The sequence below is a fragment of the Camelina sativa genome, chromosome 15, assembly GCF_030686135.1.
Source record: "Camelina sativa cultivar CO46 ecotype springtype chromosome 15, ASM3068613v1".
In the NCBI taxonomy this organism is placed as follows: Eukaryota; Viridiplantae; Streptophyta; class Magnoliopsida; order Brassicales; family Brassicaceae; genus Camelina; species Camelina sativa.
Genome location: NC_141894.1, coordinates 2,046,700 through 2,070,350, shown reverse-complemented (window position 1 = coordinate 2,070,350; position 23,651 = coordinate 2,046,700). Strand labels below are relative to the sequence as shown.

Genomic DNA, 23,651 nt, shown 5'->3' with positions numbered 1-23,651 from the left:
GGCCGAGTGGTCGATCCCGTGATCACATCAATATCTCCCACTTCAAACCCATCCTTAGAAACTTTAGAATCCATTCTCTCGCTTGCAACATAATCATCGAACTCAGACAAGTAAGATTTGTAGTCCCGAACCTTCGAAGCCATCCCTGTGTTCTTCTTCTCATCATCACTTCTAGTGTCTGTAGCAAGCGAATCAAGCTCTATAAGGAAAGCTTCGGACTGATCAATCGCTTCCAAATTTTTACACGAACCATCATTATCAGTAAAAGAAACAAAACTATTACCAAAAACCCTAGCAGAATCCATATCTCTAACCACACTTGAACACTCGGAATTCAACCGCTTCATAACAAATTAACAATGACATCAAACCCCAGAAACAACTCGGAAGCAAGAAGATGTGTAAATTTGTTTATAATCCTGAGATTATTTTGAGCTGGAAGAGAAAATTTAAGAAAACCCCATGAGAGGAAAGGTGGAGAAGATGACAAAAAAAAAGAACTTGAGGTTGATAGGGACATGTTGGTAACTTTCCAGCGTCATGAATGATGATGCTCAACGGTTGAACCTTCACATCCAATACCAGGTCGCCACGTCATGTTCCTTTTTTTTTGTGGTAAAAACGTGATTTTTCGTCTTCTTACCCAATGAACTAAACTTAATTGAGGTGACTGGTGGAGTATTAAACAACTGTCGTAAACATCAGAATAATAATTTTTTGACACTTTCAAAAAGGTTAACAAAATATTCTGGGGATAACTTGTATTAAATAACAGAGAACTAACACGAATCAAAAGGTAATATAGAACAAAGCTCAAAAGATACGGTATTCAAATATCTTATTTGGAAGAAGAAGAAACCATGCGAGGGACTTGACAAAAAAAAAAAAGATTTCTCTCTATATATAAAATATATATTTCTTTACTCAAAAGAAAATGATATCAATTCTGTAAAAAAATTATCATGGCGAATCATCATCCTTCTCCTGAGGGCTTCCAGCGAGCCAGCCCCAGACGCCACCCGAGCTCTGTCGTTTTGCGTTCATTGCAGCTTGTTCAGATGCAGCCTTTTGACGCTGAAGGAGTTCCAGTTCCTTTTGTAGTGTTTCCAATGTTTGTAGCTTTTGCCTTAGCTCTGCAACATCAACCTGCAAACGATTGGTTCAAAGAACGAGACCATAATTAGATTTGCTTTGTTTTTCTTTTCATGATCCAACGTAGCTTCTTATCAACAGATGATAGAGAGATTAGTGATGGATCCACTGTTTGGAATGGATGTAAGTTCTAACCACCTAGATTCCTAAATCATCCCATACTTGAGTATATGTAGTGATTCAATCACAGGTTTCAGTTCACAGAGTTTCCATCTTCTGTAGGTTACAGTATAAAAGAGATGTGGCTACAGGTTTCATACCTCCAGTTTGAAACACCTTGACTGTTCGGCAGCAAGCTGGCCACGAACAGACTGAAGTTCCTATAAAATGTCAGTACAAAGTTAGGTATATAGAGTATCAGAGAAAAATTCTGACATATTCAGATGATTAAATGTGAGTGAAATTGGAAGAGTTTGCTGCAACCAGTTTTTATGAACTATTGGTTCACCAATTTATTCATGTAGGTTTGTGTTTCGAGAAGATGATAGAATTATTACCTTGTATAAATCTGTATTTCGTGATTCTGCTTCTCCTAACTCCTGCCTTAGTTGGAGAGTCTGCATCTTCTCCTTGTTCAGTGATACCTCTAGTTCTTCTTTCTCGGATTTAAGAGTCGTGATAATGCGTTCGTTGTTTCCTTCAACCTGTGGGATTCATTACCCAAAAACAAAGTAAGAGCGAAAGAGATGGTGATGATCCGGACTGAACTATATCCTGTGTTGGTACAATGACTACCAGTACCATAAAATATTATATGCACCTTGATCCCACAAAAGTTCAAAACAGATACGCTGACATATTATTTCTATATAATATCGCAATAGATAGGTGCTATATTCAAATCACGAACAAATCAGAAGATGCTGCCATATTCAAATAGATTAAGGAGGAAAATTCTGACAAGAATATATACCTTTGATCCAGCGTTAACATTGTCCATGACGATTTCCCGTACTCTGCCTTCTTGGCTCACCTCAACCTCAGACTCAATGTCTCTGGTTGTGGCATTATTAACAGCAGAAAGACTACCTGGCAGAGGCGCTTCCAGAGTCTTTGTTTGCAATGTGGATTTGTGGCTTGGTTTAAGAAGATTAATCTACCACAAAGAAAGAATTAAAATCAGAACTAAATGCAAAATCAAGAGAAATGTACTTATAGGTTTAGATCACAGTCCCTACTTCGTTGTTGTAACGCCCATTGTATCCACCAAAAGCGACTAGCACATCTTCACCATTGTTAGAATTTACGACTAAACTTAATCCCTGTTAGAAAAGGAAAGGAAGGTGAAAACGAAATACACATGACTGATATTTTAGGAAGTCTTGAAAAGGCAACTAGCATTTTTCAGGAATGATTTGGTGAAAATTTTGTCTTGTCTAGTTTATCGGTTCATGTAAGTACCTCGCTAGCAAGAGGTACACGTCCTTGAACTGAAGCGACTACCGACCATGCAAGAGTTGACATGTTTAGTACAACACTCTCAGATGCTCCTGCAGTAATTTATTACAAACTCAGTCACCACGCAAAACAAAGCAACTAATCTATTTTCCCCAGAAAGGTTCCAGAGAAGGATAAACAGAAATGGTTGGGAAAAGGAGATAATTTCCATAGAAAAGAGCATGAACATACCACTCTTGTTATCACCGCCACCAACAATAAACCAGTTCTCCCCAATTGTCACGCCAGCATGTCCAGCTCTTGGCGTTGGTGCATCACCTTGTTGTGATGGTCTTGACCATTCCATCTACATGTGACAGTTATATCAGACGACAAAGAACGTTTGAGAACAGCAGAAAAATACACTCTTAGCTTAACTTACAGTCTGCAAATCAAGGACATGGAGATCATCGAAACAGGTTGCATGTGAGCCCCCACCAAAGATAAGAAGGTAACGTTCCGCATGCACTGCAGCAGCATGATCAGACCTCGGAGATGGAGATACACCCCTGCAATTTGAACAAGTTTCAGCCCTGAATTGCTAATCTTTCAATAAAGACTATTTAATTACTAAAAGAGATAGATGAAGGATTTCTAAATCTATTCATATTCTGGTTCTTTCTCTAATCCTAAATGGGTTTGACTTCTTCTGAAGAGAACAAAATGCAGAAACAACATAACATCTTACACGGCATCTATCTCATCCCAAGTCATCGTTTCTAGGTCAAGTATATGTAAATCGTTCAGAAGTGATCTCTTTGCATCTTGCCCACCAAATATCACCAAAGTTTTACCCACAATTGTGACCGACTGTCCTCCACGTGAAACCTGAAAGCAAGACATAATGACAAAGAAAGTCTCAATTTATGTAACCAAACTGCATATACGACTCCCAAATCAGAACGGAGAAGGTTTTGGATTCAGATGCAACTTAACCCTGAAGATAGTATGGGTGAATAAGGAAAGAAAACAACTATTCTTTTCCTGTCTCTTGTGACGGCCAAAAACTTGAATTGTTTATAATAATGGAATATTTCCGTGCAAAGGTAACGAAAAACAGAGACAGCATGAGAGAAGCGAAAATATACCGGTGGTTTTCCATATGTCTTTAGCATTGACCATGTACTGGTATGGGTATCAAAGACCTTCACTGTGATACGAGAACAGTAGAAAAATGATATGTAATCATTGAGAGTCCAGAAAACTCCTATAAGATATGTGCAACTAATCGTCTTCAAAGAATTATAAACACTAACCTTGGATAGATTCTGAGGGATCCTTTGTATGGCCACCGATAGACAGCAGATTGTTGTCCCATGGTATCTACAAAACAAGCAAAGAATACAAGTGAACATTTGTATGTATAGCTAGACTCTTCTTTGTTACCCTGTCTTGAATATTTCTAGGCAAGAAAGCCAAACGAGTGAATTTAAAATCTAACCAAAGAATGACCAGCACAAGGAGCTAATAATGTTGGAGTTGATGTTTCCTCTGATTCAGTTGCAACCTTGGTTTCAACTCTTGACCAAGTCCAGTTTTTTAAATCTAGAACCTGTATACATTTCACAGAAGCAACTGTCAGCGGGGATGGTATTGCCAAGCTACGTCAAAATGAAAATGAATATCTCAATTACATCATCAGCTTATGCTTAAGAATCATATAAGTAGCTTACATGAAGATCACCGAGGTAACGGCCATTATGATTTCCACCATATATATACATCTTATCTTGAATTACAGCTGCTCCATGCTGAAATGAATGTAATAAACATGACTCAGAAAATTCAGAAGATACATGAATGACAGGACGTTTTACTTATCATCCAAAAGAGAGAAAAAACTTAATACCTCGTAACGGGCTTTTGGCGGCTGACCTGATGTTTGGGGTGCCGTCCACTGGTTATACACAGAAACGGAATTTGACTCTTCTGAGACTACATCTTTATCTTGGGTTTCAGCCAATTGTCCATTCTCAGTGGAAATTGTCTTTGTCTCACCAAATGAGTTACCATTCTCAATAACAGGCTCTTCTTTCGTTCTCTGCTACAGAGAATGAATGCACTAAAAGACTCGAATACTTTTTTTCAGCCAAGCAAAAGATATGTGTAATATTTCCCATGGTTTGGACATCGAAACCTAAGGGATACAAAAACTTACATTAATTTGGACATCTACGACAGGATCTGGAATATCATTAGATGCCCTGGAGTACCAACCAGGATCGTCTTCCTGGTAAAAATTGAGCAATAGGGAAGAAATCAAGACTATGCTTGAGTAAATTCTTTAAAAAAAAATAAGTGTAGACCTCTCTGTCGGTTACCTCCAGAATTTTCACAAAGAGACGCATTGCCTCGGTGGAAGGCATGGTTCCAAGCTCCTGCCAACTAGGTATATATAAAAATGCTTCAGAACAGTAGCATGTGTTTCTTTCAGGAAAGTTCACTAGGACAACGTTAAAGGTTTGTTTTCCTTAAAAACATCCTAAGCAGTAACAACCTCGGTATCGTAGACCAAAACATAAGTAAGAATCTAGTTTTTTTCCACAGGAATGCAAATACAAATCCTGCATTTTTTAACTTTCCTCAAACAGCTAACACTAAAACCCCTCTGCGGTTCCCCTGATTAATGAGGCATCTGAAGTCTTCCACTCTAGTAATTGATGAAATCTAAGTATCTCCTAATAATATCTACCAGAAAAACTTCTTCCTACAACTATGATTCACAAATTCAAGCATAGAAACGTAAAAGAGACAGTGATAAATGCAAGAATGTTTAATCATAGATAAGTATTTGCAGACAGCAGGAAAATCTAACCTTCTCCATTTGCTTTGCTCCACAGGTCTCCATGCACTAGGTTTGGGAGTGTTGCATGGTCCGACAGTAGCCTGTATATATGATAAATCCAAGAGATCATCAACACTAAGCCTATCATAGCCAGGAGAAAAAGCTAAGTTTCTGACATTATAATCACATAACATGTTAAAGAATCAACTATAGATCTAAGCAAACTACGATTGAAGGACCAACTATACGTAAAATCTGAGTAATGAGACTACTTCAATCACGTTCCCAATCAAATCTCGGTCAACATTCCACTGAGAAGTTAAACAGTCAGCAATGGATCCTAACCAGGATCGGAATATAGCTAAATCAGACAAGTCAAGTGCGTCATTTCTAGGATCTGATAAGAATTCGAGGAGATGAATATGAATCGATGAACCAAAACAAAGAAATCAACATCGAAACCACCAGATCTCGTGAAATTCAAAACCTAAATCAACAATCGTAAGGTTGGAAATGGAAGTTGCTGACCTGCTGGTACAGCGCATAGAACAGTAGTGCAGTATCTTTGGAGAATTTCGAGCTGACGTTTTTCGCCGACGAATCAGATCCGTCGAGACCGACGTAAGATGCGGCGGCGTAGAACCTCTCCGGGTAAGCGGGACCAGAGGTTGCTCTAGCCATAGCCATTTTGTCTCTTTCTTCTGACTTCAACCGCGGATTTGATCGGAGATTGCGAAGCCCAGGAAGCAGAGATGTGGGCGTTTTCTAGTTTCGTTTGTTTTTTTAAAGATGCAAGTTTTTATTAAAAATATTTTTAATTAATTTAAAAAATATTCTCAACATTTAAATATTTTAATTAATCAAAATTTTGTAGTAATTGCTAGGTGCAGTGTTTATATAGCGGCACGATCAATAAAACACATGATTATAGTTGTCTCTTTGGTATTTTTTTACTTGTAAAGTCTAGAATCAACATGAGATTTGTATGATACTGAACAAACAAAATAAAATTGTAATGTGTTGTTTCTTTTTTGGTGTTTACAATTTGTTTACATTTAAGAAATAATGTTGAACGATTTAGCAGTAGTGTAAATTTCCGATCTCACGTCCGACCAAGCTGACTCTGGAGCTTGAGCGTTCAGTGTATAGAGACGGCCACCGTGAGCGCAACAAATGGCTACATTATGCCGTCTGAAAACGGGTGATTCGACTTTAAACTCCAACTCATAGTACTTCAAGTTTCTCTCTGAATCTTGTCTGAGATTAGATTCTAGCAAAGTTCCTTTTAAATCTGTTCGTTGACCAGATCCTGTCACCGTTCTTACTATTGCTACTCCTACTTCTTTTGGCCCTCCAAATGCTTCGATCCTATACATCATAAACAATAAACACTTCATAAAGCAATCATTGTTTTGATTGTCTTCAAATTTTTTTTTTTTTTTTTTTTGAACAACCAATTTTGTCTTCAAATAAAATGCCATTTATTCACAAGAAAATATTGATATTCTGAGAACCGGTCTAGGTGCTACACAACTTTAAAATCGATCTTCAACACTTCTAGCTAATCGGTCTAGGTGTCTACACCAACTTATGTATTCACATTGACATAGAGATTGTTTCAATATAAACATATACTAGATGTAGTGAAAATTGTAACTTGAAACTAGTGAGACCATAAAACCAATAGATCTAGCTAGTTTAAAGTTGTTTGTCTTGCAAAATCGTGTAAACCATATGAACAATGCAAAATCTACAAAAATATATACGAACGATACTTACGAGAAACTGGGTGAGACAGGGGAGACGATAACACTGACGTTGAGCTCACCGGTCGAACCGGGAGGTCCGAATGCAACAACCGGTTCATTTACGTTTTTCCGGCGAATGTTTCTTGTTGGAGGAAGGTCTAGCGATGTCTCACGTTCTGACTTCTCCGCCGCTCTATACAAAAGCGTCTGGTCTCCAACCCACGTAACCGGATATATAAATTCTGTGATCATATATACAAAAGTTGTAAATTAATTTAATTTCACAACAAACCGGATAATAAATATAAAATCTTTAAACCGGAGAAATTGGATGACTTACTAACCGAATCCTTGAACCGTGTCGATACATCTGCTATACCCTCCAATCGGATAAACGACATCGAGTTTCAGATTCCGGCCGAGTTCCGGCGATAAACCGAGTACAAAACTCGTTATACCACAAAAATTGGCACCAACCGCAAGAACAGAGGACGATCCTACACCCAGAAGAAAGCGACGGTTGAATTTCTCAGCCAGCGGAGAAAACTCCTCGGCCGGAGTAGTTTTCCGATCACCGGGGAATTGTTGAGCGACCAAGAAGTTGGAGAGTTTAGCATTCATAGGTTGTGATGAGTGTAGTAGAGAGAAGTAAGGTTTCAGAGACATATCTTTTGTTATTTTTGTTATTTTTAAGTGAGAGGTCGTCGTTAAGTGTTTGCCGAACGGTCGACTCTCTCTCTTATCACCTGCAGAGCGTGTTTAAAACGACGACGTTTGTAGGTTCTCTCATTTGACAACGTGGCTCTTTTTTTGTTCTTTTTCTTTTCCAATTTCTTACCATCCACACTAATTTACAGTCACATGTACCATCATTATACTTGTGCATATCATCATCTGAATTGGAATCTGAATTTTGTTACAAACCAAAAAAAAATAAAAATAAGTATACATTATTTTACAAAAATAAATCTTATGAATTAAATTACACAATGGAAACTTTATACTACTAAAATTAGCAAAGGATGTAGAATATTATATATATATCAACCTTTTAATGCATTAAATATATCTCTGATGATGAACGGTTCATCATGAACCCTAAACATTGCCAAACGACTGTTGGATTTCTTCTAACGTCAATCCTCGAGTCTCCGGCACCAACCACCATGTGAATACAACTGTTCCTCCACATACTGCAGCGGATATTATAAATGTCCCTGCAATTTATTTTTATAAACACACGATCAATTAACATCTTCTTTCTTCTTCTTCTTTATTTTTTTTTTTATTTTTTGATCTATTCCAAAATCATTTTGAAATCGAACAAGGATTATATGTGTATAGTATGTTTTATGTTACTCACCTGTTTGGCTCCAAAAGAACATAAAATTGAAACAATAGTTGGCGATCCAACCAGTGAACCAATTGGTAATGGTCACTAAACTCCCAGCTAATACCTTTATATCCATTGGAAATATCTACCAAGAATATAATTAACATAAATCATATTAGCAAAATGATGATCATTTGAATAACATTATCATTATCCAAAAAAGAGAGTAAAAAAGAATATGTTTGCTCATGTGTACACGTACCTCAGACATTATAATCCACGGCAACGCTCCCATCCCAATTGCAAACATCATCGTAAATGACTGTTTGAATTATAAATCGTTATAGCTTGTCACAGTTTTTGAAATGTAATCAATATGTATATATGATTCTTTCTGCGTTTGGTTTTCACACTTGATCAAATAGAGTTGCCTAGCTAGTTTGGTTTAATTATAACTCATGAGATACAGTTTGATAAAATTTACAAGTTTATATATTAGACTGAAAATCAAACTATAAAGTGAAAAACTTACCAATATTCCAATGAAACAGAGAATTGGAGTAATTTTTCCAAGCTCCGGGTTATCTTTAACTCCAAACGCTACTGCTAATGTGATACAGCTCAAACATAACCCAGATGCTGAAGCCTGCAAACTCGATGTATTAAATTTACGTTAGATCAACTAACCTCTAAAAAACACTTTTTGTTAGCCGTTTACTTGACTACAGTCACTATACTATAGGATCACTTTAATTTATCTTAATTAAGAGTGTTTGGAATGCACCACAACGGCGCCATATGAACTTTTTATCCTTGTTTCATTTCAGCATGAGTTTCTTTTTCACTAATTGCCTCTAAGTATCCAATTAACGACTAATGCATGATCAATTAATTAAGAAAACAAAGATAGAATAGTAGAAAATGTGGTATATAATTCTAACCATAAGAAGTGGACGTCTTCCCCATCGATCCACGAGGAGTAGACCCATAAAAGATTTTGGTACCTATGCATGATCATTGCAGTCAATGACGCAATCATTGCTAGGACGATAATATATACTGTATTTGGGGGTCAAAATGCATTTAAAATTAGAAAATCCTAATAATTTTTACGTACGACGATAAAGGACAACACCATCATCCCGATCCGAGCAGGAAACCCTAAAAGATAAAAAAGTGTTAATTAGTTTATTATATTCTAAATGAATTAAAAACAATTTATTAGTACATCTTAATGAAGATAGAAAATAAATGTGATTACCGGCATGATTAAATATAGTGGTTCCGTAACCACCTAGTCCAGCCGATCCACAGAACTGTTGCATAACCATCAAACCTATGCCTATCTAAACACAATAAAACCGAGTCCACAAAAAAAATCGAATAATTGGTTATTGAGTAGTTATTTCATGAATGGAAATATAAAACCCTTGTTGATATATCTTACTGTAAGTTGATGAGCATATTTCTTTTTGAAAAGGGTACGAATGCTGATATTCGACCTTTGTTTCGAAGCTTCAACTGAAATCTACAAATTTTACACAAATACGAGCTGAGTGAGAATTTGAAGATAAAAGATAAAAACTTTTTTTTTTTAGTTTCTTAGGTAACTAGTTCATTTTTTTTCTTTTCTTTTGGTGACTAATTTGAATGAACATCTAAATACGGGAATTATATATTTAATGTTTTGGAAAAAATATGAGAATGAATTATATGGGTACCTTGATTTCACAAGCTTCGGGCACAATATCATAGTTTGGTCCTCGTAACTTTTGAAGAACTACTTCAACTTCTTTGTCACGGCCGTTTTTCGCCTATAAATATGATGCTCATATATCATTATCTCTTTACAATAATCATGTTATATATATATTTATATGACTAACCAGCCATCTCGGAGACTCAGGTATGAAGAACAAACCAATAACTTGTATCCAACATGGAATACTACCTGGAAATTAAACGGATTTTAGTTAGAAAACAAATAAAAATGAGGAGAATTGAAACTTGAAAAAATAGGGATAGTATAGATGGGAATGAACCACACCGATTAAGGCTAAAGTTCTCCATGGTACGAAATTCCCAAAGTAATATACGATTGCAATTCCAAAGTTTTGCATCAGCTGCGAAGTACTAATTTTAGTGTTATATAAGTCAAACTAATGTATAAATGATTAAATAATTATATCTGAAATTCGAGTTTAGATTGGTAAGTCACCTGATTGCTAAATGTAAAAGCCCCTCGAACGTGTTTGGGTGTTATTTCGGCAACATATACAGGAATCTACGATCAATTTCAGTTAAAATAAAAAAAAAACATTAGTTGGAAGTAAATATAATTACGGTTTGGGACTAAAATTGTAAGGAATCTTTGTGTTTACCACGTAGCTAACGAGACCAACTCCAATTCCCACCAAAATCCGTCCCATGTCAAGCCAAATAATATCCTGTGTCAAAATAATTTTGAAAGAAAAATTTGTTTTGTAGCTATACTAGTCTATTTGAAGTTGCACAAAAATTAGTAAGTAAGAATATTAGATGGGTATGAGGGAAACCTTGGCTAGTGCAATTGCAAGCCAACCAGTTATGCAGAATAAATCAGCGAGCCACAACGTCTAAGCAAAATTGTGAGAGAACAAAAAAAAATTGTGTGACGGTTTAGAATTTTACGATATAATTAATAGTTAGAGGCATATATGACAAAATAGAATAAGAATAATGCATGAATACTTCACCATTTTATAGCCGAAGGCAGCTGCAGCTTTGGCGCTGAATATTGAACCGAACATTCCTCCAAACGTCGAGAGCGAACCAAACAGCGAAAACTGTAATAAATTTACGTTAAAATAACCATAGTTATCTCAAATCATGATATGAAGGCGTATAGTAGTCAATTTTAACCAAATAGTTCCTCTTGTAAAATTGGAATATTTACTTGAAAAAATCCACAAATTTTTGTTTTGAAAGTAAAGAAATGTAATATTGAAACATGTGGACTTACTTGTGAGAGAGAAAGATCCAAGTCTGTCATAATGGAGTGCATTGTATCTGCAGTATAACCCATCTGTGTACCATATAAATTGATTGAAAAAGTTGTATATATCAAAAAAATGATTGAAATGATCTAGTTACATACATACTCTCAGTTTACCACACCATTCCTTGAAAATATCTCAATTATTGTACTGTATGTGTGGTTAGAAACTCCAAAATAAAAGATATGTACGTAGTGGTCCAATCCAACATTTTCGAGGTCCACACAGAACTTATCGGTTAGATTTAAACTCCAATTATTATTCCAAAAATAATGGCTTTCTTTAAAAACAACATTTTAACCCAAAAAAAAAAAATCAAAAATTCATGACTCTAAAATTATAACATTTTTCTGTTGACAAAAAAAAAATTAGTCCTAAAAACTTAAAAAATTTAGTGGCATGAATCTTTTTTGCTTAATTTGTTAGCTACATCTCCATAGAGAGAGATTGCATATCGTCATGTATCGGAATGTTATTTCCGCTTCCCTTAATAAATAATAAATACTTACGACCTAGCAGTATTGGTTAAACACTTAAACAACAAAGATGTTTTTTTTTTTTCTCTTTTCTTTATTAATTGTGTTATTTGTATACAAATATTTTCTAGACAACAACTTTTTAACAAAAAAAAAACAAATTTAAATTTAATGACCTTTAAAGTATAACAATTCTCCTAAAGAAATAAATAGTCCTAAAAAAGTTAAGAAATTATAAGTGTCATGAATCTCTAGCTTAATTAGCTTATTTGTCCTATACATCTACATCTGACTTTGGTTCTATTAGGAAGAGAGAAAGAGAGAGATGGGTACGTACGGCAGCGCCATAGGTGAAGGAGGCGGAGACAATGATGAAGGTGGAGAAGAAAAGAAGTGGAGTTGTGTTTGCATTGATCTCTTCGTCGTTTACCAGTAACAATCCTTTCTCCGTAGCATCCTCTTCTCCCTCCATTTTCTCCATTCAAACCCTAATAATTAAGAAAAAGAATAAAGAAAGAGATTTTACATTTCCGTGAGCCAGAATGTTATTTATAGACTACCACAGTATAGTAGTATTGTTGTTTTTTAACCACAGAAATGGAAAGAAATATCATGATATTTTTGTGTCGACGTCGTAGATCAATCTGTCATTTATTTCTGTCTCGGTTCATGACCACTGTTTGTATATTAACCAACGTACCGTGTTTGTTATATTTCGGGTTATTTTCTGGTTTAAGGTTCCGGTCTGCTTTGGTCATCACTATTCAATAGTACTATTCATCTAACTATTTAATTTTGAATAAATGTGTTCCTCCAACCATAAAGTTGGATTTTTAGCCCAAGGGGTCGTCCTCGGGGGGTCAAGTTACCGGATTTGCTTTTATACGAATTTATGGGAGTACACGACAGACGAGAACACATCCAACTTGAGAAAAACGTTGAAGTGATATAATAATAATGGGTTAATCATTTTCGTAAAGAAAGAAACTACTAGTAAAAGGAGAGAACAACGGACACGTCTGGTATGAATGACCACATAGCAATGTAAGCGTGTACAAGAACGTTGAGTAAACAAATTTTATTCTCGTTATAACTCTCTCGTCATATCAATCCAATCAGAATTTGTTTTTTGATTTACGCTGTAGAAGTTTACTCTGATTTTTGTATATTTCTCTTTCCCTACTTTACTCCACTTTACGTACCCTTATCATTATTAGGCTTTAAAAAACCAACCAAATCACACCCGTCATCTTTAGTAGTGGATGGACATCACATGCTACTGTCTCTCTTGTTGTCGTGAATTGACGCTACGGCGGGGTTCATTTTATAATGTCGATAGCTAGGTTTGATAATATTTTGGAGTTTAGAGTTTTTCCCAGTTCTTCTAGTTAATTCCAATTTCCACATTACTACAAAAATTTGGGTCCCATAAAAACGACGTTGGATGTTGATTGGAACAAGAAGCCCACAAAAAAATTACAAAATTAAAGAGTTGGTGTAATTTGTCAACGTAAAGTAGGTAAGATTGGATATGAAGAGAGAGACGTATTCAAACTTCCAACAAACTTTCACATCAATCATCGTCATGATGCTGTTAAGATCTCTTTTATTTGAAACCCACAAAAGAATTGACGGGACGAGATAGCCTGCCGAGTACGCAATACGATTATTGTCTTATATATATTGTTAGTTTGTTTATATGTTTACACACAGTCACACACTATGTAGCAAATCAATTAGTATATCTTAATAACCAACTTTTCGAGGGTTTTGGTCTTTTATACATTTTCATTTTTTTTAAGGTATGAATGATATACACACATGACACATGAATACTTTTTTGCCATATATGTAAAGTATGCATGTTGGTGTTATTATCACTTATGGTTGACTTTTGAATTTTATATATATTGAAAGACGCAGAGAATGAGAGAATACCGAATATTAAGGAATTAGGCACGTTGGTTGGTGTGTTAAAGGTATAAGATAGGGAGACACTCAGTGTAAGTGGGTTTTGTCCTAATAACTTAGTCACAATAAGTCAGCTTTAGGCTTAAGCTTTAAGTATCTCCAGCTCCTTAATTCTTCAAGCAGACACAAAACACACACACTTTTTCTCCGCAGCTCTCGGATCTCTAGATTCAAATAGCGTTTCAGCTTTGAGGTTGAGAAACAAAACTCATGAATCTCTTCAACTTTTGCTGGAGAAACCAGAGAGGAACATATCTTCCGAGGTTTCCATCAATATATCAAGGCTGCATATATCTTCGTACCTGGTAATACTTAATGTTTTTTTCCCTTCACCTATCATCACGTTGGGACAGTTTTGCTCTGTTTAGTTCTCTCTAGAAAATGTGATTAGAGCTAGCGAATCGATTTACACTTTACTCTGTTTTGTCAGATAAATCACTGAGAGACATTAACTCTTTTGGTTAAGAAGAAGAAATGGGGAGATCATGTTTGCCTAGATGGCGATTAGGAAGACTAATGGCAGGGTTACAAGTGATCTTAGGGTTAATAGTGATCACTGTGAGCTTCTCATGTCTCTATAGATTCCATTCCGCTGGTTACTTCTTGCACAACGAAGACATTTGCCGCAATATTTACACAATCAAAGAAGTCAGCAACGAAGGGTTTGATCTAAAGGCGCTGCACGATCGTGTTGATGAAGTACTAGAAAAGATGGACAACTTGTACGAGAAGCTAGAGAAGACTGTGAAAGAGATGGAGAAGAGCAAAGACGGAAGCAAGCAAGAGATCAAGAAGTTTCTTGAAGATGAAGTGATGAAGCCATTTTATTATGCTCATATCGGATTAAGGCAAATCCGGTTACCTAAACCCGAAGGAATCAGGAACACAACGGAGAAGGAAGAGCCTTTGATCAATAAGTTTCTCATTGAGGAGATAAGGAAGTACATTACACCAAAGGATAATAGGGTTGGGAAGATAAACATGTTTGGAACAGAGAGAGTTTTCAACACTATTGGTCATGCTTGTGTGTTGATGAAGAGGGAGCTAGAGAAGTATATGGATTATGATATTGGAGCGTATTGTGATGATGACTGGAACTTAGCACAGAAGTTGATACTTAGCGGGTGTGATCCGTTACCTAGAAGACGATGCTTAACAAGAGCATCAATGACTTACCAGAAACCTTATCCGATCAATGAGTCATTATGGAAGCTACCTGATGATAAAAACGTAAGATGGGGAAACTACCAATGCAGGAACTTCGCGTGTTTATCAAGCAAGAACCCTAAAAGGGGTTACACGAAATGCAGTGGATGTTTTGAAATGGAGAAAGAGAGTGAGAAATGGGTCAAGAACAGTACTTTGTTAGTTGACTTCATGATTGATGATGTTCTGAGAGCGAAGGCAGGTGAGATTAGGATTGGATTGGATTATGGTGTTGGGACAGGGACATTTGCAGCAAGAATGAGAGAGAAGAACGTGACTTTTGTCACAACTGCTTTGAACTTGGGAGCTCCTTTCAGTGAGATGATTGCTTTGAGAGGTTTGATCCCATTGTACATCTCCATGAACCAGAGGCTACCGTTCTTCGACAATACAATGGACATGATTCACACTGCTGGATTAATGGATGGTTGGATCGACCTTCTTCTGATGGATTTCGTGTTATATGACTGGGATCGAGTGCTGAGACCGGGTGGGTTGCTGTGGATTGATAGATTCTTTTGTAAAAAGAAGGATCTTGATGATTATATGTACATGTTCCTGCAGTTTAGGTACAAGAAACACAAGTGGGCTATTTCACCTAAATCAAAGGATGAGGTTTATCTCTCTGCATTACTCGAGAAACCTCCTCGTGCCATCTAAGGAAAAACAATATAAAGTTTAAGCTTTCAACGTTTGTAATTGACATTCTTACTCATCTGATTGTGTAATCCTTGTTTTAATTGAATACAGTAGACTGTCAGCTCTGTTTCACTTTACTCGATAACTTAAACTGAGACTACTTTTCTTATATACATTGAAAGTGGCCAAAGCCAAAAAAGTAGGAAAAATGGGCATTTTAGCGGTTTCTACACGACATTGATGGAGAATGATAATGTAAGCATAAACATCAGTTTAAGTTACAGAACCAGTGGTTCACTAACAAAAGCCCCTGAATAAGCCACACGCTTGTTCAGCAACTAAAATACCTCTGGTCAAGCTGTTATCTTGAACCCGTGAACTTCTAATACCACTTTCTCAGGTGAAGATGCCATCATCTACTCTATTTTAAGGAGAATAGACACTTACCTAAAGAAGCATCAAAACAAATAAAAACTCAACCCAAATGAGTTGGCTTTTCAAGTTGGTACAAGGGCGAGGATCTGAGTCTTGATCCGTCCCATGCACGTTTGGATTTCTCTGTAGATCGGTAGGTTCTGGGGGCATCGTGGCTGCAAGCTTGTGAATGCTGCGTCTATAAGCTGTGCCACATCAGCTGGAGGATACTGTCTCTCCGTGCACATCTGCGAGTCACGAGAAAGCAAAGCTCAATGTATTATTACGAAGCTGCAGTCTCTATCAGATATAGGATAAATGATGGATCCAGTTCTGCCTAGGTTAAGTGGTATTTGGCACACGCAGATCTAAGTAATTTCAATGTTCAGAAAAATATAGAGATTATTAAAGCCTTGGTTTAGTACCAAAACAACTCTAGACTTAGTATTATAGATTCATAAAGGCCTCCAGATTATCTCACTAGGAATGCAATCCTTCTATAAGCAATTTCCTCATTACCTGAATCATGAGCCAAGTGGCAACACAGGAGGTGATTAGCTCTGAAGGGATTTGAGCCTCGTTTTTCTCTGAACCATCTTGTGAGTTAAAATCGTTGTTAGCCATAGGGTCTGAGGCGCCTGAGGGAGATGGGTTGTGATTTTGATTTGGGTCTATGCTGCCATTTACGTGCTCGTTATGTTTGAACTTAAAGCCGCGCAATGGCTGATGTTTGTCAATCAAGTCTAAGGCTTCTTGGATCATTTTCTTCACATCTTCTCCTTCCTTACCAGATGATGCAGCCTAGAGACCGTAGAGTGACCATAACTTAGCAAAACATATGTATGTTGGAGAATATAGTAAAGCGGCTGAATCTATACCTTTATAGCTGCATCCACCATTGCTTGCGCTCTTGTCTTTGAACCCTTAACAATTTCTAGCATCTCTGGCTCCATTTCCTGTCACACAGCACAGGTATAAATTTATTCAAGTTAATCAGAAGGCCTAAATTCCTTGGGCACTCAAAGATCTATTTACTATGATCCAATTCGATTTTGATAACATATTAACAATAATATCTACCATTATGGAAAATAGAACATCACTAATCCAGTACCTTTTCATCTAACGCATGCTGCAGTGCAAGTGCTCGTTGAATCTCAGCTTCTCTTGCTTTGCTATAAGCTGTGATATATGAATGATTAGTCTGCTGTGGACTACTAGTGTTGGTTGATACTTTACCATGCTGAATGGGAGCAACCACATCACCCTGTAGAGAATTTCTGGGTAAGGCATAAAACATGAACATGTACAGGAAGATCTAAGAAGGTTCAAAGGGTCCAGCAGAACTAGTCAAACATCAATCTTTCCCTACCTGATTCAGAGGAGGATTCATGGGAAAGCTGACGTTTTCAGGTCCACAAGGAGGGAATATCACAGACACGCCAAGGTTTGAATTCCCGCTCTCTGCTTCTTTCTTCATAGATAAACACTTATCAATTTGCCTCCTTAGACCCTCTGGCATGTATTCTAGATGATTTGAAGGCATGCAATCAATGTCCTGTTATAAAAGGAGATGATCAAATGACTGGGATCTTATTTTCTCTATAAATCATAATAGTTGAAATGTGTGAATGGAAATGGTTGTATTTGAATTACCATAACCAACTCAACACCCAAGTCATCGAACAGAACGTTGCATTTGTTATGGTCAACAGTGAGAATTTTCCCATCATGAATCTCTCGCGTTTTGGGATGGATGGCAATGACTCTGTTCCCAACTGATAATGGCCTAGCCAAATCTGTAGGAAGCCCTACCCTAGCACCTGTTCGAAGCGCTGTATAATGCTTTCGCACGGATTCGCGGTACTGTTTAAGTTTCTCCTTCTCTTCCTGTAAAAATTTCTCAGAGAATCTTCGCGGTCCACCAAGAGAACTGCAAAAACAGAAAGAGTAACCTTTTATAATCTACCAATATTCTCTGGCAGCATTCCAATAACCTTGAACAAACCTTTTAACGACGCTCCATTCAAGACGAGTGAGTCTTGGAATGTGACCAAGTCCCACGTGAGCTAGGTAATCGGCAAACTCCTTCTTTGCAAACCAGGGATGGTCGATAGCACTATAGAACCATTCAAATATGCACCTTCGACGTGCCAAGGGATACGACAGAGAAGTAGAAAGCTTATCCTGAAATTGGAATAAACAAATATTTAGATGTACCAGATATTGAATGTGCGTAAGAGAAGTGAAGTTAGAGGCTCCACCTTTAAGAAAAACTCCTGTGCTGAAAGAGTTCTGGAACTACGTGAAGCTTTATGTATGGTTTCAGAAGATTTAGCCCTTTCTTGTAAGCTTTTCTTCAGACTTATCTTACGCTTGTTTGGATGTTTCTGAGATACACTGGCTGGACCCGAATCAGAAATTTCTTTAGTTGATGCTATTACATCCATCACAGGTCTGTTCTTATCGCTTGTTGTAGCAGATTCCTCCAACGCCTGAACAGTGTATAACTGTTTTGACTGAGCTGGACTTTGACCAGCACGTTTTGTTCTAACCAAAGACTTCATATTATTCTCATCTTGATGCAATTCCTGCAACACAATAAACCAAATTATAGTATTTGTTTTAAAGGTACTGAGGTAAACGTTTTCTTCAGAAGCACAAACTTGAATACTTAGTATGCATTTTCTAGTACTTGTTTTAAAGGATAGAAACCAGAGATCACAGAATTCAACTAAGGTTAAAAGTTTAATGTACAAAGAGTAATGTAGGACTCAAAAAGTGCTTCAGCTAATTCAACATATATAGAGAATACCTTTTTGTTTATGGATTTGTTCTGACTAAAATCTGCTGGAGCTTCATCCCCCAGTACCTGAAAATTGAACCCAATTCACATATACAGCTAAAGCATGCCGAGAAGAAAGTGCACAGAAAATTTAAAGAACTATTTTGCTAACCTTTGGTTTACGTTTTCTTCTTAAACTGCCACTAGTTTGGGATTGTAGCTTCTCTGTGGGAACAGCATCACAGTCAGTGGATGCCTGCCTTGAAGGTTTTGGCTTTCTCTTGTTAGTATTCTCAACAGAAGAGATTGCATGAAGGAGACTATCATCTGGTTCTGCATTTGCTTTTTCCTCATGACTGCTTGAGGATGTAGCTTCTGGTGTGCTAGATTTCTCGTCCATGTCGTATTCTGTTCTTTCTTCCTTCAACCGAGCAGATGATTCTGGACCTAATCCAATATAGTTAAACTTAACAAATTAAGACAGGTAAAGGCCCTAATCCGAACAGTGAAAGCTGCAGAATTAACCCAGTCTACATACACATTGAGGAAATCTAGAAAACCCCCAAGTTTAAGGTACATTCAGGCGCCATGGTTTAAGTCACAAGAAAACCTACAAAAACGCACCTGATTCCATCAAAGTTGCTGGATCCATTGAAGCTGACAATTCAGCCAACGCTTTCAGAGCATCAAATTCATCTACACAAAAAATAGCAATAAGTTTCAGATCCCCATATGTTTTCAGCAGAAGATGAAAATAGTTAGTTAAAAGGACAATGCATAAAAGACAGCTAACCGAATAAAGAGTAGAGGTTGTAAAAAATATGTTAACGCCTATAAGAGATGATAAATATTTCTACACTTTCCTTATAGAAAGGGCTAACACTGGAACATAAAATTGGACCTTTGATATAATAATCAAGCTTCAAGTTAAATTTATGATTGGCTGTTACCTCCAGAAGTAAGTTTTTTATCTTTTTTCTTTGTGCTGCGCGGTGAATGTTTCCCTCTTGAAGCTTCAATAGCTGCCTTTCGTCTCTGTGATTTAATTCTGATCCCCTCTGTGGCACTGCATTCTCCATTGTTATCAGAATCATTACCTTCTGCTTCTTCGACTTCGACTTTCACTTTTTTCTTGTAGAATCTTTTCGCCTTCGGAGGAGCCTCCATTTCGCTAACTCCTTCCATATCCATCAACAAGGCAGTATCTTTATCAGATTCAAGCTTCCTTTCTTGGCTACTTCCCACCCACTCCTTGAAAATGGAGTTGTCACAGTGCTTTGATTGAGATTTTCTTGTTCGCGACTAGTCAAAAGCATGTTTTCCAGTGAGGAGAGCTTACACAGAAAATAACATAAAAGATAACTGCTTGAAAAAAATTTAAAGCTCGAGAGATACCATATTCCCCCAGCTCTTGATCGGCGTGCTATCGCTAAGTTGTGTTCTTCTATTTGGTGATTCAGAAACTTTTGAAGACCCTCCCCTTCTCGATGCATCTGTTAATGCTAACGCTAAAAAATGTGCGACATCATCATTGGCATCGAATTGCTTCCTAGCTCTTTTATTTGGTGGCGTAGAGCCTTCTCTATCATCCCCCATATATGAAGTTTGTACAGGAACCCGTGGTGTGCGTTTCCCAGTGGCACGTCGCTGAGTTCCTACATGAACTAGGAAATAAATTTACACATTCTTGAAAGAATTGGTTTACAGGTACTAGACAGATGGATATAATTCCTTTACTATACAAAGTCAATAACAAATGCAGAACAAGTAACCAACTTTCTCACCCGCTTATATGATATAATGAGGGGGGAAATCATATAATTATCATTTGATTTAGCTTCTTCAGATCAGAAAAATTTTTTACGAGAGTGATGAGTTAATACAATGTAGCACTTTACCATTAGCCCGAGCTTGCTTCAAAAACGTGAGGCATCCATCTGTGGAAGCAACTGAATGTTGTACATCAACTTCCTCCCGAGAATCGCTAAGCTGAGGTTTAGCACGTTTGCGCTTTTTTTCTTTCCTTGGTACTTCTGAAGCATCCTGGCCTTCTCCTTCACTACCACTCCCTTCCTATAAGAAATACAAATGGGTTACAATCCTGTCCACATAACTTTATCAAACATACAAACTGACCCAACAGACAGGCCACAGAAAACTCAAAGTTCTTAATGTCACCCGTGTTACTCACTCACGTTAACTATCAAAGGTTATTCACCAACCAACCACAATTTCAACCACGAAATTTCATTTTTTTTCATCTACAGGCAGGTAATATCCTATGTGTAAAATAGATTTCTCACCATGACACTGTAATGATCTGTCATCATCGCAATCAGGCCAGCTACAGAGGCAGTTCCCTCGGGGAGAGATAAATATGCCTGGAAGAACAAACGAAACTTATGAAATGCAACATTGCGTAGGCTTAGCAAAAAATTATAAAGCTTGGAAAAGAAACTTTCCACATCGATTCTAATTAAAAGCGAAACATAACATGTCCTCAATCATACCCTATTCATATTAAATAGAGCTTCAACCATGTCAATGGACCTGCTACGCCGAACTGCAGCAGCAACCTGTACAAAAAAAATAGTCTTAAGAACTCTAAAGCCATATTGAAACTCACATAAACTATATGTGAGTGGAACAGTTATTAACCTTTTTCCACTCCTGGCCGTGCTTCCGGTAAGCATCATAGAAACGCTCAAGCTCTTTTCTTGTCCACTGAGGTCCCAGCTTATCAGACAACTTCTTTTTCTACGATAAGCAAAGAAAGCACAGTTATAATACACCACCAGAGTAACACATGTCATTCAGCTTTCAAGAAATAAAGACACGATTTAACTCACACGCTGCTTATTTTTTCTAGACTTGCCAGCATCTTTCCCTGGAGAAGATTCATTGGTGAAACGCTTGTTCACACTCCTCGACTTCCTCACCGCCGGTGCCATCTTGCAGGTTTATCTGCACAAGTATTTCAAATATTTTAGAATCCAGTAATGGAACTGTAAAAAGACAAACTTTAAACTGAAATGGACAAGAAGACACACGACACAAAATTAAAGAAGCAGATTTGGCTTTCGGACAAACTATGAATTGCTAATTCAACCAGGGGAAAACTCAAACAGTGAGCTAAGAGGAAAAAAAAATCAAAACTTTAATAGTTTAAAACAAGAGGAGAGTACAACTAATTCTTGGATAAGACAAAAAAGCAGTGTTGGGGAAGATAAATAGTTGCAGTAATCGAGGAGAAGAGATGAAATCGAAATCAGAATCGGAATTAACTTTGGGTATTTAAAAAATTTAGGAAATACGAAAACTCACACACAAAGGAAACATAAAGTCAGGAGCTTTAATCCAAATTTTAGTGGAAAATGTGTTTTAAATTTGAGATTAGAAGAAGACACAGAATCGAAAATCGAAACTCCCATCGCCTACACCCAAAAATAAAACGCAGACTCTCCCACAAATCTGAAACTGCAAAAACAATTTGAAAAAAAAAAAAAAGAAAAAAAAAGTTTCAATCGAGTGAGCTTCCAAAAAACCAATTAAAACCCCAGTTGAGAACAAAAGCAACTCGATTGAAGACACAAGTCACTTACTAACACGGAAGAAGTTTAGAGAAACCAAAATTTTTTTTTCCGGGAAAATTTGGATAACCAAACAAAAGAAAAATTTGAAACGGAAAAGAAAAAAAGGAAAACCCATTAAAAACCCTAATCGAAGCAGATCCACTCACCAATTAGGTGACTTTGAAGAGTGAAAATAGATAACCAAAAACAAAAGGGGGGGGGGGGGGGGTGGCTCACCTCGGAGGTGAGAGAGAGAGAAGTCGAGACTTTACTTTCAAATAAAAGAGAGAGAGAGATTGTATGAGAGAAAAAAAAAAATTTTAAAGAAGGGTTTTAAGAGAGAGAAGTAAACTGAGGAAGACGAAATTACAAAAACAAAAAAAAAAAAAAAAAAAAAAAAAAAAAAAGAGGAGAGAGAAAGATAATGAGAAAGAATTGAAGAGGGAGTGTTGTAGTGTGTTGTGTTGCCGCGAAACTTGAATACACCTTGGACGTCTTCAGCCAATCAGCCTTTCCCTATTTGTCACTTTTTTTCCTTTTTTTTAGTATCAGAATCCAGTACAAATGTCATCTCGAACGTCCACGTGGATTACACTGATCTTTACATCGTTAGATTGTTTTCGTTTCACTTGTTGTGATTCTGTTATCGGCAGCACAGGATCATATTTGAAATATATACAATAATACTTTTTTTTTAATCTCTTGAAGATCTCATCAGATCCCTTAAAACGACAACGATTTAAATAGACCTTTTTTTTTAACTTAAAACGGACGAATCGATCTGATTCTATATTGGGCTTATTACAAAGCCCAAATAAAAAGCCATAACATATATTAGCAATAGCCCTCTCAAAGTTGAGAGGCGGTTCCATGGCCGCAAAAAAAAAAAAAAAAACGGTCGACGGCGAAGATCCGAGCGGGACCGGAATAGTCACGATGATTATGATGAACTCGCCAAGGAATCAGTTTGTTCAGGTGAAACAAGTTCAGAAAAGTGAGTACTCTTAATTGTGATTTAGTATAAAACCATACTCTAATAACTCCGAGTATTTTGATCTTTGCAGGGTAAATAAAACTGGGAGAATCAAGAAGAGTGGA

General features: G+C 36.9%; 5 protein-coding genes across 12 annotated transcripts; 1 reads left to right on the top strand and 4 right to left on the bottom strand.

The window, feature by feature from the left end:
• Window positions 1-733: 733 nt before the first annotated feature.
• Window positions 734-6,262, bottom strand: LOC104744676 (acyl-CoA-binding domain-containing protein 4). 2 transcript variants are annotated; one of them, XM_010465766.3, is made up of 18 exons: window positions 5,903-6,262; window positions 5,405-5,475; window positions 4,911-4,974; window positions 4,748-4,819; window positions 4,439-4,630; window positions 4,263-4,340; window positions 4,031-4,141; window positions 3,846-3,912; window positions 3,678-3,739; window positions 3,278-3,417; window positions 2,972-3,098; window positions 2,782-2,896; window positions 2,554-2,642; window positions 2,331-2,414; window positions 2,066-2,248; window positions 1,650-1,796; window positions 1,413-1,472; window positions 734-1,146 (listed from the first exon to the last, which is right to left on the bottom strand). In XM_010465766.3, the coding sequence occupies exons 1-18, from the start codon at window positions 6,059-6,061 to the stop codon at window positions 961-963; spliced, it is 2,007 nt and encodes a 668-aa protein (XP_010464068.2). In that variant the 5' UTR covers window positions 6,062-6,262; the 3' UTR covers window positions 734-960. The 2 variants fall into 2 exon arrangements, with proteins under 2 accessions (XP_010464068.2, XP_010464067.2); XM_010465765.3 differs by having other exon boundaries at window positions 4,439-4,633; window positions 5,903-6,243.
• Window positions 6,263-6,338: 76 nt separating this feature from the next.
• On the bottom strand, window positions 6,339-7,938 carry LOC104744674 (psbP domain-containing protein 7, chloroplastic). 2 transcript variants are annotated; one of them, XM_087488191.1, is made up of 3 exons: window positions 7,463-7,938; window positions 7,154-7,364; window positions 6,339-6,742 (listed from the first exon to the last, which is right to left on the bottom strand). In XM_087488191.1, exons 1-3 carry the CDS (start codon window positions 7,521-7,523, stop codon window positions 6,430-6,432), a joined length of 585 nt encoding a protein of 194 aa, XP_087344317.1. In that variant the 5' UTR covers window positions 7,524-7,938; the 3' UTR covers window positions 6,339-6,429. The 2 variants fall into 2 exon arrangements, with proteins under 2 accessions (XP_087344317.1, XP_010464065.1); XM_010465763.3 differs by having other exon boundaries at window positions 7,467-7,794.
• A 48-nt stretch (window positions 7,939-7,986) lies between these two features.
• On the bottom strand, window positions 7,987-12,673 carry LOC104744675 (sugar transporter ERD6-like 12). 3 transcript variants are annotated; one of them, XR_015582167.1, is made up of 18 exons: window positions 12,304-12,648; window positions 11,457-11,519; window positions 11,191-11,280; window positions 11,011-11,070; window positions 10,837-10,902; window positions 10,674-10,739; window positions 10,503-10,578; window positions 10,342-10,406; window positions 10,177-10,269; window positions 9,903-9,983; window positions 9,717-9,801; window positions 9,573-9,616; window positions 9,397-9,459; window positions 8,988-9,101; window positions 8,718-8,777; window positions 8,486-8,600; window positions 8,171-8,339; window positions 7,987-8,028 (listed from the first exon to the last, which is right to left on the bottom strand). XR_015582167.1 is itself a non-coding variant. In XM_087488188.1 (17 exons), exons 7-17 carry the CDS (start codon window positions 10,573-10,575, stop codon window positions 8,221-8,223), a joined length of 912 nt encoding a protein of 303 aa, XP_087344314.1. In that variant the 5' UTR covers window positions 10,576-10,588; window positions 10,674-10,739; window positions 10,837-10,902; window positions 11,011-11,070; window positions 11,191-11,280; window positions 11,457-11,519; window positions 12,304-12,673; the 3' UTR covers window positions 7,987-8,220. The 3 variants fall into 3 exon arrangements, 2 of the variants coding, with proteins under 2 accessions (XP_087344314.1, XP_010464066.1); XM_087488188.1 differs by having other exon boundaries at window positions 7,987-8,339; window positions 10,503-10,588; window positions 12,304-12,673; XM_010465764.3 differs by having other exon boundaries at window positions 7,987-8,339; window positions 12,304-12,664.
• A 1,000-nt stretch (window positions 12,674-13,673) lies between these two features.
• LOC104744673 (putative methyltransferase At1g29790) lies at window positions 13,674-15,919 on the top strand. Of its 2 annotated transcripts, XM_087488190.1 has the most exons (4): window positions 13,674-13,768; window positions 13,884-13,969; window positions 14,091-14,242; window positions 14,368-15,919. In XM_087488190.1, exon 4 carries the CDS (start codon window positions 14,412-14,414, stop codon window positions 15,801-15,803), a length of 1,392 nt encoding a protein of 463 aa, XP_087344316.1. In that variant the 5' UTR covers window positions 13,674-13,768; window positions 13,884-13,969; window positions 14,091-14,242; window positions 14,368-14,411; the 3' UTR covers window positions 15,804-15,919. The 2 variants fall into 2 exon arrangements, with proteins under 2 accessions (XP_087344316.1, XP_087344315.1); XM_087488189.1 differs by having other exon boundaries at window positions 13,884-14,242.
• Window positions 15,920-15,924: 5 nt separating this feature from the next.
• On the bottom strand, window positions 15,925-23,006 carry LOC104748024 (protein ALWAYS EARLY 2). Of its 3 annotated transcripts, none has more exons than XM_087488187.1 (19): window positions 22,306-23,006; window positions 21,831-21,945; window positions 21,640-21,738; window positions 21,492-21,557; window positions 21,285-21,362; window positions 20,880-21,054; window positions 20,377-20,636; window positions 19,932-20,283; window positions 19,606-19,677; window positions 19,154-19,428; window positions 19,012-19,068; window positions 18,461-18,787; window positions 18,205-18,383; window positions 17,853-18,129; window positions 17,569-17,754; window positions 17,311-17,463; window positions 17,075-17,152; window positions 16,716-16,997; window positions 15,925-16,444 (listed from the first exon to the last, which is right to left on the bottom strand). In XM_087488187.1, the coding sequence occupies exons 2-19, from the start codon at window positions 21,930-21,932 to the stop codon at window positions 16,280-16,282; spliced, it is 3,183 nt and encodes a 1,060-aa protein (XP_087344313.1). In that variant the 5' UTR covers window positions 21,933-21,945; window positions 22,306-23,006; the 3' UTR covers window positions 15,925-16,279. The 3 variants fall into 3 exon arrangements, with proteins under 3 accessions (XP_087344313.1, XP_087344312.1, XP_087344311.1); XM_087488186.1 differs by having other exon boundaries at window positions 22,721-23,006; XM_087488185.1 differs by having other exon boundaries at window positions 22,791-23,006.
• Between the last annotated feature and the right edge of the window lie 645 nt (window positions 23,007-23,651).

What these genes read in the sequence shown, in the direction of transcription:
- LOC104744676 (XM_010465765.3), bottom strand. Translation starts at nt 6,061, where the DNA reads ATGGCTATGGCTAGAGCAACCTCTGGTCCCGCTTACCCGGAGAGGTTC. An exon ending in TCTATGCGCTGTACCAGCAG is followed by an intron (nt 5,476 to 5,902) that starts GTCAGCAACTTC and finishes TCATATATACAG; the next exon opens with GCTACTGTCGGACCATGCAA. An exon ending in TCCCTCAGAATCTATCCAAG is followed by an intron (nt 3,740 to 3,845) that starts GTTAGTGTTTAT and finishes CTCGTATCACAG; the next exon opens with TGAAGGTCTTTGATACCCAT.
- LOC104744674 (XM_010465763.3), bottom strand. Translation starts at nt 7,788, where the DNA reads ATGTCTCTGAAACCTTACTTCTCTCTACTACACTCATCACAACCTATG. An exon ending in CGACACGGTTCAAGGATTCG is followed by an intron (nt 7,365 to 7,466) that starts GTTAGTAAGTCA and finishes ATATGATCACAG; the next exon opens with AATTTATATATCCGGTTACG. An exon ending in CCTGTCTCACCCAGTTTCTC is followed by an intron (nt 6,743 to 7,153) that starts GTAAGTATCGTT and finishes TATGATGTATAG; the next exon opens with GATCGAAGCATTTGGAGGGC.
- LOC104744675 (XM_010465764.3), bottom strand. Translation starts at nt 12,447, where the DNA reads ATGGAGAAAATGGAGGGAGAAGAGGATGCTACGGAGAAAGGATTGTTA. An exon ending in CCTTCACCTATGGCGCTGCC is followed by an intron (nt 11,520 to 12,303) that starts GTACGTACCCAT and finishes TATGGTACACAG; the next exon opens with ATGGGTTATACTGCAGATAC. An exon ending in CCGAAGCTTGTGAAATCAAG is followed by an intron (nt 9,984 to 10,176) that starts GTACCCATATAA and finishes TAAAATTTGTAG; the next exon opens with ATTTCAGTTGAAGCTTCGAA.
- LOC104744673 (XM_087488190.1), top strand. Translation starts at nt 14,412, where the DNA reads ATGGGGAGATCATGTTTGCCTAGATGGCGATTAGGAAGACTAATGGCA.
- LOC104748024 (XM_087488187.1), bottom strand. Translation starts at nt 21,932, where the DNA reads ATGGCACCGGCGGTGAGGAAGTCGAGGAGTGTGAACAAGCGTTTCACC. An exon ending in CAGATCATTACAGTGTCATG is followed by an intron (nt 21,055 to 21,284) that starts GTGAGAAATCTA and finishes TATTTCTTATAG; the next exon opens with GAAGGGAGTGGTAGTGAAGG. An exon ending in TAAAAAACTTACTTCTGGAG is followed by an intron (nt 19,678 to 19,931) that starts GTAACAGCCAAT and finishes TTTTTTGTGTAG; the next exon opens with ATGAATTTGATGCTCTGAAA.